The sequence below is a fragment of the Lepidochelys kempii genome, chromosome 5 (genome assembly GCF_965140265.1).
Source record: "Lepidochelys kempii isolate rLepKem1 chromosome 5, rLepKem1.hap2, whole genome shotgun sequence".
Taxonomy (NCBI): domain Eukaryota; kingdom Metazoa; phylum Chordata; order Testudines; family Cheloniidae; genus Lepidochelys; species Lepidochelys kempii.
This window is the reverse complement of record NC_133260.1, coordinates 79,789,491-79,803,472: the sequence shown is the minus strand read 5'-3', so window position 1 is coordinate 79,803,472 and position 13,982 is coordinate 79,789,491. Positions and strand designations below refer to the sequence as shown.

The following is a 13,982-nucleotide window of genomic DNA, read 5'->3' as shown; positions in this document are numbered from 1 at the left end:
CTGCTTCAGCCCATGGTACAAAGCTTTCTTGCTTTTATTATTGCCTACCTCTGCAAGTTTGATGGCAGAAAGATAAGCATAAGGATGCTAGGCTCTGATTCTGTACTGTATCACATCATTTTTATGCCATAATAACACCACTGAAGTCAGTAGACCACCCTGGTGTAAACATGGTGTAAATAAATGGAGAATCAGGCCTTCAGTTTTACAAATTGCTGTAATATTTGCATTCTTTGATTTTTTTTTTTCTTCTCCATGTGTAGTGTTATCTTGTATGAAACAAAATTTAGTTTCTTGCAGTAACGGTTTAAAAATTAATAGCGTATAATATTTTTTTAAAAAGTGTGTGCAAATTGCTTTTGTGCATGTAGGTCAGACCATTACTTATCCTGCTTGTACATGCAAATGCATTTTATATATACATAACTAACACATGTTGAGAAATGCAGTTACAATGCAAAAAAATTTATACATGCAGAATTGTGGGTAAAAATTTAGACTCTGCTTTTTGGAAGTTTGGTCCACTATGTTTTTAGCTCAGAGATGTTATTAGTCCTAATGTGATAAGTATGTTGGACAAGAATTTGATCTCAATTACATCACTTACCCCAGTCTTTAAGGTGCCACCGGACTCCTTGTTGTTCTTGTGGATACAGACTTACACGACTACCCCTGATACTTGGTTTACCCCAGTATAACTGAGATGAGAATCCAGCCAGTTATCTTTACATTTCATCTTGTTCGTGCCCTTGCAATCATAATTTTCTTCCTATATGTTTATGAACAATTAAGACCAAGAATAAGTGATTTTTAAGGAAATAGTTTCAGTCCTTACATATATTCAGAATTGTGTGCATAGCTGGAGAGTGTCAATTTTCAATTGTATGAATGATGATTAAAAGAGAAATTGGCAGTCTTTGTTGTTAGAACAGATTACAATTTTTAAAAGTTTTTCGTCATTTCATATTTGATTAGATTTTCTCATAATGAAAATATATAAATAATATGGATATTAGCATGTGCTCTCTAATCTCCCTCCCTCTCTGTACATTTGTCAACTTGGCTTTAAAAGAGTAACCATCAATGTGAACTTTGATCTGCTTTAAGCTGCATTTACATGAAACATAAATCAAAACATATAGGGATGTGACTTCTAAATATCTTCTCTCTTGGGCATTATTATCAGGGATGCAGAACAGTAAAGAACATAGAGTTAAAGAAATTTTATTACAGGTTTGAAAGCAGGAAACTTTTAACATTCAGATGGGTGAAGTGTTTCTTGGTTGAGTCTTGGCTCAGATGGACCAAATGAACATTAGTTTATCCTTTTAATGTACGATTGTTTAGAGGATTGTTTAACTAACATAAACGCAAAGCTGACAGGATGCCTGGTTCAGCTGTTTAACTGGGAGCTCATTTCCTCATTTTTTTATTTCCATTTTTATGTGAAGAAGAGAACATTATGTCCACAGTAAAGTACTGAGCTTCTGAAGTGCTTAAGAGTGAATATATGACTGAGCATGCAGAGTGGAAAACTAAAACAAATTCCCATCACATGATTAAGGACTTTGCTAGGTTAGACCAAAATGCTCAGTACCTTGCAGGCTCAAGCCCCAGTGCAGAAAAATCTCCTGTTGCACAGGTATAATTAACATACTGCAAAAATGTGGTGGTGTTTTTAAATCAGCATATAGAGTAACTGTCTAATTAATTTTATTCTTCTAAAATCTATGTGTTGATAAGCCCTATAAATTAGCTGCATAGTTGTGATTGTTAAAGAAGTCATAATCTCTGACATTGTAAGTGCATAGATAGTAGACAGAACTGTGTCGGAGTGTTATCGGTTGGATGAGCCTAATAATGTGTTTTAAAAGCTGCAATGACAAGAGATCATGTTTCATGGCATAGGGGTGTTTGAGTTGTTCCATGTACATCACTTCTGTATGGTCTACAGAAAAACAAGACATTTCTATGTCTTTATGCCTTCATAAATGTTTTTCTTAAGGAAGAAAAATGCTGTTCCCAGTTTGCAAAACTAATTTCCTTCCACAAATCAGTCTTCTGCCAGAGGCAAGAAAAACAGTGGTTTTAATTCTTTTTTTATTTCATGCTAGTAATCTAAGGCTGCAGGGAATATTCTTTTAGAACTTTAGTGTTTTGTCTTGTTTAGCAAGACAGATTTTTCTATAATTTTTTCATATGCAGCATGTGGGATCCATGTAAAAAAAATGGAGAGTGCAAGACTGAAATCACGCTATGATATACTAAATACCTATGTACTCTAAAGCTGATACAATTCTAAGCAAACTGATTTTTAAAAAAAAAAAACATCTTTCAGCACCATTATAGTAAGTTTGTCTGTTGTTTTCAGGTTGACCCCCTGTTTACAGTGCCTGCACCTCCACCTCCAATTTCCAGCAGTATCACGCCTCAGATTCTACCTTCCTACTTTTCCTCATCTTCATCCAATATTGCTGCACCAGTTGAACAGCTTTTGGTACGGACTCGTTCAGTGGGTGTAAATACTTGCGAGGTTGGAGTAGTAACAGAACCGGAATGCCTTGGACCCTGTGAGCCTGGGACCAGTGTGAACTTGGAAGGGATTGTGTGGCATGAAACCGAAGAAGGTAAATTGTGTGTGTTTGTTTGTTTGTTTTTTCCCCATTAGGCTTGTATATGAGAGAGGTATATTAGGGGACTCACTCTGTATTACCTGTCTGAGGTGGTACAAGACTATTCATCTCCCATCACCTGTGGTGTCTGTCACAGTTTTATAAAAAACCTAGTGAGACTGTTCATTTCCTTAAAAACATTATTGTTAAAGTGTTGTGCTAACTGTCTTTGTATAAGCCGGAATGATCATTTAGTGATGTAGTTAATCGTTTCCTATCATGGTATTCAGTAAAACATAATATTAACAAATCATTAGCAAAATAGAGTTTTATTATATGTCTTTCTTGAGGGGTATGTATATTATGAGTGCTCCTATGAGTAGTACAGGTGAAAACTGTAAAACAGCAATTCTGGCCCCAGGCACCTTGATCGATACTGCATGTTTATATAATAAAAGCTATTCTAAAGACTTGTATTAAAATTATTCCTATGTTATGTTATGAATTATTTGCATTTTGCTGGTTTGAAACATGTTTTAAGGAGAAAACATTTTTGTTTTAAAAGGAATGTTCCCTTGGTTGCAGAAGTGCTAGCTAAACCAGTCTGATTTCTCCAATATCCTTAGATGGCACTTGGCCATATAGGAGTGCTGTAGAGCTTTGGGGAATATGAGATGCTGATTGGCTGGTGATTTAGAATAAAATAAATAGAGAGAGGGTTATGCTGCGATATATGCAGATTTTTCCATTTTGATTTCTAAAAGCTCATTATTAAAATTTGAGCTTCCTGTTGTTAGTTATAGAAATACTGTGTGTGTACTTTAAACCATTGCAAGTTTTGATGTAATAATAACTGTAATAAGGTATTTCCCAAATTATGTCTAAAAGCGACTAAAAGATACTATTGTTAGTATTGTCTCCTGTTTGTTTTGAGGTGGTTTGTAGTGTTTAACTCTGCAATGAAAACCAGATTATTTATAAAAGTACATAATGAAAGAATACAAAAGTGCATCAGTTGATAATATATCCTGACATCCGTGGAATATAAGCACAATGGCATTTGGTTCTTTGCAATGATATATAAGGCCTCCCCAAAGTGCTTTACAGTGTCCTCTGAAAAATCAATATAGAGAGTCAGATTTACCTACTTTTGTATGCTCTCATCCATCCATTTTTCTCTCTCCGTATATCTACAACAGATTAATAAAGCAGATTGTTTGTAAAGCACAGTATAAATTCTGTTTTAGAATATTCCAGCAGAGATGGCTGTCCTTAGCAGCTACAATCTTCCCATTACGGGTCTGTATTAACCAGTGTTGAAATGTGTGGGTGTTAACTGTGGTGACTTGAAAGAGCAGTAGTTCTTAATAATGTTATTCTTGCTGAATCTAAACTTCTGACCCCCACTGACTTTAAGAAGCCCTCCTTGTTTAAGGTCTGAGGCCAGAAATATGGTATTTTATAAAGTTCTAGTACACTTGTGAGGATGACATTCCATCTGCATTCTCTCAGTGCTCTACCTGTTGTTTATTAAAAATTAATGCCCAAATATCATTAACCTCTCTCCATCCTGCATAAAACGCTCTTCTAAAACAATTGAGGAAGCAATGAAATTGTGAAATAGTTTTTGAATGCCTATGAATCTTACTATGGGTAAACAGATATTATGTGGCGGGGTTGCAGGTGTAAATGACTACATGCAGTGCAGGGAGGTACAGAATCAGGCTCTTACATGTAAACTCTTCAGGGCAGAGGCTGTATCTTCATGTCTATGGATAGTGCCTAAAAGGTTGTGGATACTGCTAGAATAATGATAATACTAGCAACTCAACAATGGTAGTGTAGCTTGAGCCTAAATTGTGTGGAAAGAGTAAGATAATTTGTATGGTTCCCTCTAGGAAAAAAAAACGAAAAAATTCAGACCCTGCTTAATGGAATATATGATTACTATATCTGGATGTTTGGTTATTCTCTTACCCTTTCCAAAAACAGTGTACCAGTAGAACAGATGATTAACTTTCCTTTATAGTTTAGTTTTGACATTTGGAGCACAGGTGCACACATGTATTTAGCTGTTTTCAAATTTGCTCAGACTTCACGTTTTCACAGAAGGTCTATATTATAGCTCGCATGAATCGATGTTTGCTGAAATTTGTCATCCTTTTATGAATGCAGGGTACACATGTGCCTTTTATTTAATTTAAACATTGGGTTTATTATCAGGTGTCTATTTTTTTTAGTTCTGATTTCGACTTTTAATTAGGTCAAAGCCTGACCTTTTGCACTACTGCTTTAAATCTAGAGGAACTCCATTGAAGTCAATGAAGTTATTCTGAATTTTCACCAAGGTAACTGAGGTCAGAATCTGGTCCATTGTTTATAATGCACAGTTGAAATTTGGGTTTCCTTCTTTCCCATTCGCTTCAAAGCCCATTACAAAAAATTAAAACCTACACTGTTTTTTTTTTTTCAAGGCACAGTCGAAAGAGTTGTAACAGACTAAAGTATGTAAGAACTTGGACAAAGGTCAGAAATTATGAGAAATTTGAATAATTTTGTATGTAATTAGCCATTTGGTAAAACGAGTTGCTTAATGATCAGCATGTGCTTGTAGGATGTCTGCACACCCTACATTCTTCTGCATATGGGAACTATGAACCAAATGTGCTTGCTGAGGAGCTTTCAAACGCTAGCTGTGGGAATGCAAATACAGAGAGGATGTGGCGGTTACAGCTATAATGAGAACAGTTACAGTGGGTAAAGGAGATGAACTGATATTTTATTTGGCATTCTTTACTAAGTCTAATCGTACTTTTCTAGACAAGGGGGAAGTATACTTGAGGATTCATGTTTTGAGGATGGCTAGTATTTGAAATAACTGGTTCCCTTTTAGGATCATTACACAAAATGTAACATTCTGCATGTTCTGCTGCATTTGTTCTCTTTTTTTAGGTCATAAGAAGGCTGTGGTTTTATTAGTCTTGTTTTTAGGGTAGCCAGTCCAAAGCAAAAAAAAAAAAAACACATAGGATTTCAAGCAATATTGTGGCTGATACAAAGAAAATTTTTGTTACCCTATTTTTCATTTATCCCAGGCCAATCAATCCAGTTAGTTTGATCAGAAGATTTCATACATAAGACCATTTTTTCCTCTGAATGTTTCAATTTTAGGATGTGGGAAGCAGACAATTGAAATCTGTCACATTTTATGATGGAGCTTTGTAACTAAATGTGTCTGTGATTTCACCAATATAATTTTTACCAAATGATGGTTATCCGATGGGTATTTCTTAAATGGTCCATGGGTGTTCAGTTTGCACACATGTGTACTGTAGGCATTTACTGTTCTCATCTGCATAATCTCATTGTTTGGCTGGGACTTGGAATGTTTTTAATTGTTGTGGAGGAAAAAGGAAAGAGGAGAACTGGTGGGGCTACTTTCTAGTAGTGGTATGAGGAATTATTTATAGGTAAGTCAACCTGAAACTTGGCAGATGATGTGGATATTTGATACTATAATACTATAAACTACCATTTTAGGAACATAAAGAATCACTGATAAACAGCAGTATGGTTTGGCTTTGTTTTATTTGTATCTAATATTGGACATTTTCTCTTGGAAACAACTGTTAAGAGTGCGTATTTTTAAATTGAGAAATAAGGTTAACCTTGAATGTTTTAATTAACTTCTGTTAAAATGGTTCTGAAGCGTGCAAAAAGGCAGTGGGCTTCTTGGCTCATACTGCTTGGAGGAAATAAAAATCGCCTAGAAAAAAGGGAAAACCACTTACCAACTTTCTAAACTGCTTAGAGGTTGTTTTTATTATTTTGTTTCTCACAGTCAGTTGCCCTGGGTTATGTCCTGCTTTTGGTTCTGCATCTAGCAGTGGAGTCAGCTGTTAGCTGTGAGAAGTACTTATACTGATGATTACTTGTTTGCCTGAAAATGAATCAGGAAACAGCCATCAGTCACGTTGCTGCCTTTGTGTGCAGAACAAGCTGTCAACATGTGGTGTTCAGGTTCTCACATTGCTGGATTGACAGTCTTCCTCTTTGTGGAGTTTGGGTACAATTTGTTTTTGTCATTATAGAATAAATAATGGAGAAATGAATTGTATTTTTGAAAAGAGTGCTGTTGTCAGCGTTGGCATGTTCTTTTTATAATTGAGATTTGTTCTCAAATTTAAACCCTAGGAATCTGAGGTTTGTTTTCATTTCATTATGTTGGTTCTTATTAGAGATGAAATGGGGTCTGCGAATAGGGAATTGGGCTAAATATATCTCATTGTTTATTCTGCAGCCAGTTCTGCCATAACTCTGCAGAAGAGCACGTAAGGAAACAAAACAAAACACCTTCATTCACATACAGGCATTCCCAAATCTATTACAGAAGGCTTTTCCAACTTCCCCATCCAACTCTTTTGAGTGTAGGTACGGTTTCGAAAATATACTGTAGTTACTATACAGAACTGAGACTGAGAATTCCCTTCCCACATGGCTTTGGTTTTGCAAAGGTATTTAAAGGGACACAATCAATTTGAAATCTATTCCGTTGAAATATATATAGATAATGTAAAAGTTGTTTACCTGCCGCTGAATCCCCTTAGCAATTTTTGTGGTTTAACAACCACGTTTTCCTACTTCCAAAAAATTGTTTTCTCTTCTTTTTTGTGTGCAAGACTCACATGTGAAAAAATCATAAATACAGAGGAAACTTGATTGTGGTGGAACAGTGAAACTCACTGTACTGAAAGTACTGTCATATGCCCAAGTAATCAAATGCAAAAAATAAAGAAAAATAAGTTTTGGTTTCTCTGATCTCTTTGTTAGAGGAATCTTAGGCGTTCCGTGTAAGAACAATAGACCAGAAGGGCAATTAAGTCAACAGTGTCTCTTTAACTGCAGTCATTTCTCAGTGATGCGCACAATATTAAAAGATGATTTGATAACAGGAATTTCCATCAGGATTTTTTTATTTTTTTTTTTACCTTACTCTGAAGCATTTGGTGCTAGCCACTGTTTGGGACAGGATAGTGGGCTAGGTGGACCACTGTTGTGATCTAATCTGGCCAGTAATTATGTTCCTGTATATTTCATGGATATAACACATCTGTCTAAAACCCAGGTTGTCTTATTGCTGTGTCTTAAGCAGAAAGGTAATTACTTCAAACCAAACCAACTAACAGTTAAGCGCACAACTATTGGTTTCCAAATTAAAATGGTGCTTTTATTAAGACTTCTCCAAATTATTTTGATCTGAAATGTATGTTATAACAAATTGGACCAAACTATAACTTTAAATCATAAACCCTTGGTCTTCATTGGAGCCTTTGGGTCATGTTTTTTTTGCAGTACAACAGTTTTAAAACATGAAGGGCAGGTCTACACTACAGCTGGGATCGACAGTCTGAGATCGATCTACCGGCGGTCAATTTAGCAGGTCTAGTGAAGACCTGCCAAATCGACAGCAGATCGCTGTCCAGTTGACCCCGGTACTCTACCCCCAAGGAGAAGAGTAAGGTAAGTAGACGGGAGAGTTTATCCCATCGACCCCCCCCACGATGTAGACCCCATGGTAACTCAAGCTAAGGTATGTCGACTCCAGCTATGTTATTCATAGCTGAAGTTGTGTAGCGTAAGTGGACTTATCGCAGTAGTGTAGACATAGCCGAAGAATGACACTTAGCTACTCAATTCCTGCACTTGCAGCAGGACTGCAGGGTTGTAGGTGGATGAGATAAAGGTGCCTTCAAGCCATCCCATATATTCGGGGGCTGCACGGAAGCCTGCTCAGCTGTCTTTGGAAGTTGAAGCAAAATAATTTATGTTGTTTCCTGGTACCACCTGTGGGCTTTAGGAAGCAGAGAATAGTGGTGGTGCCGTACACTCTAGCCACGCTTTTGATATGGCCCGCAGTTTAGCTCCCACGCCAGAGATTTGAAACACGGCTAAGTGTAGAGCCCATTGGCATCTTAGTGTGTGATGATATAACTTTGCATGCCAAAATTGAGAGCCATCCTGGCCACTTATAAAGCCAAAATTAGTTTCTGTGGTGTGACATCTGGTTAATGTAGTTGTTAGCATTGCCCCCACTGCTGGTATTTGTTATTGACTAAAAATTAGTGCAAATCCTGGGTCTAAATTGAATTAACAGCATAGTTTAAGGTGTTTCAGTAACATAGTACAATGTTTTCTAAGCTGAACCACTTGATGAGTTGTTATAAAAAGGCATGGTTTTCCTTAAATTACCTTGTTTGTTTTTCTTTCTTTCTTTCTTTGTTAAAGATGACTTCCATTTTTTAAAAATTGTGTTTGTGCCCTTTTTTCTTTTGCTGCTTTGTTGTTTATAAAGGAAGCCTGAAATGTGTGGTGGTGTATTTTTCTTTAAAATTCCCTTTCTAAATTAGTTTTTTTTCTGCTTGACATTTCAGCCATTTCTACGGTTAAAAAACTCAAGTTGGGTTTTCCCTGAAGTAGCAGGAAGAGCCATTCTTTGTGTACCAAGGCTGTATATTTTGACCTCTCATAATTTCATTATGGGTGTTGAGTCTCTAACAAAGATGTTCTTTTCTAAAATACTCAGTCATTAAAATTAAATTAGTGTTAAAAACAAAGTCAACATATATTTTAAGCAGCCAGTTAAAACTCCTTTCTCCTTTCGGTTGCCCAGGTTTCAGTCTGTTGTCTTGTAATATCATCACAAGACTATTTGTCTACTTTCTATAGCATTGTACATGTTTGAAAAGAATCTAAAAAAGGAAAAAGCCTTTCATGCTTTCTTCTTGTGCTATAAAAAACCCAGTCCCTCCTCGCTCCCACACCTCCCCAAAAACCCAACCCCACACAAGTGCAGTGGCTTTTTTTTTTTTGGTGAACTTGACTAGTCACCTTTAAGGGAAAAGTATTTAAGAAATGTGCATAGCAACATTATTGCCAAATACATTAAATTTAACTTCAAAATATTGCTTCTCATTAGCATTCTCATTCTCTTTCAGCCAATTTGTATTAGAGAGAGAAATCCATATGACATTGTTTAATATGCAGGTTGTGTATCCATACTGATTCATATTCATATGATTCATATTGACTGACCAGCTGTAACGCTAAGCAGAGCATAGCCACCGTTTTTACTGACGGTAGCTGACCAAGAATATCTAAGGTGTCTTATTTAGCAAGGGCAGTAAAGGCCAGCTTCTTTAAAGGGAACCAGCAAATGCCACTTTTCACAGCTCAGTGAAAAGATTAAGTACAGCTAAATGAGTATAACCCAAGGCACAGAATGTGAAAAGCTAGCAAATTGCAGACAATACTTACATAAAAACCTGCTTCTTGCAAGACTGCAGCAGTGCAAGACTCCCTGCTCTGCTTATACGTACATAGAAAATTATTCCTTGTTCAAACAAACATATGGGGGTGGGGAGGGTGCATAGGAAGAGGAAGGAGGATGATTAAGATTAGAAACATTGGCTTGGAGCTATTTGAGCATGAAACTGAGCCTGCTCCATCAATGAGGTATGAACACAGCAGTTCCTTGAAGCCAGTCAGTATTCCAAAGCAAAATCACTCAGCAGCAGTTTTTTTATGACTGATACCATTTCATTATAAAGTACTCACTGCATGTTCTACTCCTGTTTATAACAGGCCATCAGGGTGGAGTGACTGCAAAGCAAGAATATATTTTTAATGTGCATGGGTATTTTTTTAAACTAATGAATACCATCAAAGTGAGGAATGAAAACATATGCATCTAGCTCGTTTTAGAGATTAAATAATTTATTTAAAAATTACCTACTAGCACCACTATTGTACATTATTTTTTGCAAATGTTTCAATTATCTCGGTTCCCTTTAGGAATGTCTTCTGAAATGCATGTTATGCTGGCAGTATTGGGTTACAGTATGCAATGGGGGAAGGAGAAACAAATTTGGTTCCCCTTATTGCTGGAGGTGTATGTCTACAATAATATGAATTAATATGTAGATCATACAGACAGTGGTTTTCAAACTTTTTTTTCGCAGGCCACTTGAAAATTGCTGAGGGTCTCGGCGGACAACTCAATGATCTTTCCGAATGTTGTTTGTACCGTTAGCTAACTATTGTAAAGCACATTGGATAAAAGCGCTATATAAAAAAACCCTTAATAATAATTAGCGTTTTTTGTTCTACAAATAAAAGCACACAGCTTATATTTTAATATTAGTAGTCTTACCTTTCTAATGCGGTGGATGTGCCCTCTCCCTTCTGCTGCGGCAGGCCCCGAGCTGGGGCTGGGAAGGAGGGGGGTCGCTCCCCCACCACAGCATCCACAGATCTGAGGCTGGGAAGGAGGGCCATCTCTCCCCGGCAACCGCAGCCCTGGAGCTGGAGAAAATCACCTCTTTCTCTGGCTACCGCAGCCTTGCACATCCCAAATTCCCCCCACCCCCTCTTCTCACCCCACTGCCCCCTCCCACCTACCCCCTACTCCCCCCAAGGCCACCACCTCACCTTACATGTGCGTCTTCTCCAGGGTCCAGGAACCTAATTAGTGGAGCCACGCCTGTGCGGCTTCACTAATTAGGTGGGTGGCCTTTCATTCTCTCGTGTGCGGCCGTGGACCACCTGAATGGAGCTCGCGGACCATTGTTGATCCACAGACCACAGTTTGAGAACCTCTACATTAGAGAATAGGAACTTTTCCTTTTGTTGTCCTCTTCTCTACTGCTTTGCATGCGGTGAGGTGAACAGAATTTGGCCCCTAATATTTTAGAATTACCAGCAACTAACTACTGAATTTTTTTTTTTTAAGGTTTAGTTTAGGGCATATTAATAATGAATCTAGTAGTAACTGCTACTTGGCAGGAATGGCTGCTGCTGCCCAAAAGAAAATCCAAAGACCACGCGGGAAATCTCAGTTCAGAATTCTAAAATTATGATGAATCTTTGGCCTTCAGATTATGTTTTTGTTCTGAAAGAGGGAGTGTGAAAAAGGAGAATGGGGTGGAGAGAGAGAGAGAGAATATCAACTGAAGAAATTTTCAAGGGAAATGGCGTGCTTTGATTTGGACTGAAAAACTAGGTCCAGTTTTATTAGTCAGTGATAGAGTTTAAGGCCAGAAGGGACCATTAGATCATCCAGTCTCACCTCCTGTATATCGCAGGACACCAGTACCACCCTGCACCTGCACACTATACCCAACAACTGAAACGAGACCAAGGTATTACAGCCCACAGGAGACTAGAGCATTAAGTGACACAAACAGAGAAGTGGAAGGGACCCCTAGGTGCATCAGTGCCTGAGGCCCCTGCAATATCAGAGGAATGACTCAATGAGATATACCCAGACAATCCTGGGAAGTGACCCACACCCATACACTGCAGAGGAAGTCCAAAAACTTCCAAGTCACTGCCAATCTGACCTAGGGGGAAATTCGTTCCCGACCCCACCTAATTAGATCCTAGCATGTGAGCAGAAACCAGCCAGCCAACCACCTGAGAGAGAGAGAGAGAGAGAGAGAGAGACTATTCGGTGCCACCTCAAAGCCCAACACACCCCACCCGTGTCTCCTCTCCGGCCGTGGCCATCCCTGATGCTTCAGAAGGAGATAAAAATAACTTTCCCAGATTATATGAGGGGTAGGAGGGTGGAATCCCTTCCTGAGATCTGCCAGTGGCTGGCTGAAACCCTGAAGCATGAGCTTTAGGAACAAAAGAAATACACTGGAAGTGAGCCCCAGGGCTGTTGAACCCTGCCCCCTACTATCACAAGCAACGCATCCTACAATTTCACTCACAAAGTTAATGTTGCAATGGAAACTTCAGTGAAGGTTCATCAAGTCTATTGTCCTAAACGCCTCTAGATTTGTGAAAAAACAACAACATAAAATCTGATTAATCCACAGTTCATTCCAGTATGACAAAATTCTTTTTAATCCTTTGTTCTAAAAAAGCGTTAACCAGCTTTGAAAGTGTTTTTTATTTACATCAAGACTCAGAGGGTTTGTTTGCATTTTCTTTTAACTTTTACCTTGATGCAGACTTTTGAATCTCATATAGATTTTTTTAAGTGAATGTAAATACAGAAATGAGGAAGTTGTTCTCGTGTTTCTATTTTTTAATACAGGGGAAAAAAGTATTTTTAAAACCTCTTTTCCCATACAGTGTGTAGCTGTCATTCTTTTTAATGTGTGTGACTTATTTGTTAAATAGTCGCTTTTCAGGGAAGGTCAGAGAGATAATGACAGAACGCATTGCATTATGTTTTTCTGTATTTAAGTGGTTTGACTAATTCAAAAGCAGCTGTAGGATGTATTTTGTTTGTTTTCATTTCACCAGAAGTAGGTCAAGCTGTACAAAAAAGGGAGTCAGTAGCATAAAGATCTCCATTCATAAAACTGAGCTGAAGCTAATTTTCAGTAGCTAGTGATTCCATATCCTGTGCTTAACATTGAAACAATGGTTACAAGCAAAGACAATTCCAGAAAAAATCTTCAATTAATCTGGTGCTTAAAAATTCACTTTAAAATTTCTGCCCTTAGATGGGACAATGTTTTATTAGAGTTTACTACCTGCTTTCCCTTGCTGAGATTGACTTTACCACCAGACTTGTTCATATGCTTTTGTGTAAAGGGAGCTTCCATTTAAGTAGAGCTAGCCTTTTCAGTGCATCTGTGCAACCTCCATTTGGAGAGCCTAGAAATATAAAGGAGAATCTCAGATTTAATTAAATGAGTATGATTTTCAAACACTTTTCCTTGGGAGGTTTGAAAGCTTGTCATTGTGAAAAAAATCAAAGTTCACAAATTATTTTCTAGGTCTGGTCTCTAGAGTCTAGAAGAATCATGGCTCTGGGCTGTGCATTTTTTTTTTGATGAAAACTCCAGATCAGTTCACATCTGCAGGGAGCATTTGTGCCCAAGCTACCACTGGTGGCACTGGGTCCTCTACAACCTTCCTCTTCCTGCATATGAGCATAAGAAGGGGCAAGTCAATAGAGAAAGAGGCCCCATGGGCAGTGTGCTAAATGATGCTGAGAACAAAAGACTTATCACATAGGTCAGTATTTCCAAACATGGAAATACTTGATGTTAGGCATCTAAATACTGAGATGTTGAGAACCAGAAGCTTTCATTGAGTTCAGTGAGTGGTATATGTGCTCATCACCTTTAAAATGCAGGCCACTTTTATCTAGGTGCTAAAATATAGACCTGCATACTTAACTGTGTACATCCAAGCTTGAAAGTATTCGCTTAAACTTCTCTTTGCCTGTTTCTTTAACATATAAAGGGTATACACCCAGCCTCCCAGGAGTGTTGTGACCATTAAGAATGTAATGTATGTAAGCACATGAAAATGCCTGTGTAACCTTCCAATCGCTGAACTTTCCGGTCA

At 37.8% G+C, this 13,982-nt stretch overlaps 1 protein-coding gene across 3 annotated transcripts in view; it reads left to right on the top strand.

Moving 5' to 3' along the window:
• Positions 1-13,982, top strand: part of ZNF608 (zinc finger protein 608) — a 106,600-nt gene that overhangs the window by 45,594 nt on the left and 47,024 nt on the right. For all 3 annotated transcript variants that reach the window (XM_073344840.1, XM_073344838.1, XM_073344841.1), the window contains exon 3: positions 2,372-2,627. In XM_073344840.1, the coding sequence (XP_073200941.1) occupies positions 2,372-2,627 (256 nt within the window). The remainder of the gene's footprint in view (positions 1-2,371; positions 2,628-13,982) is intronic.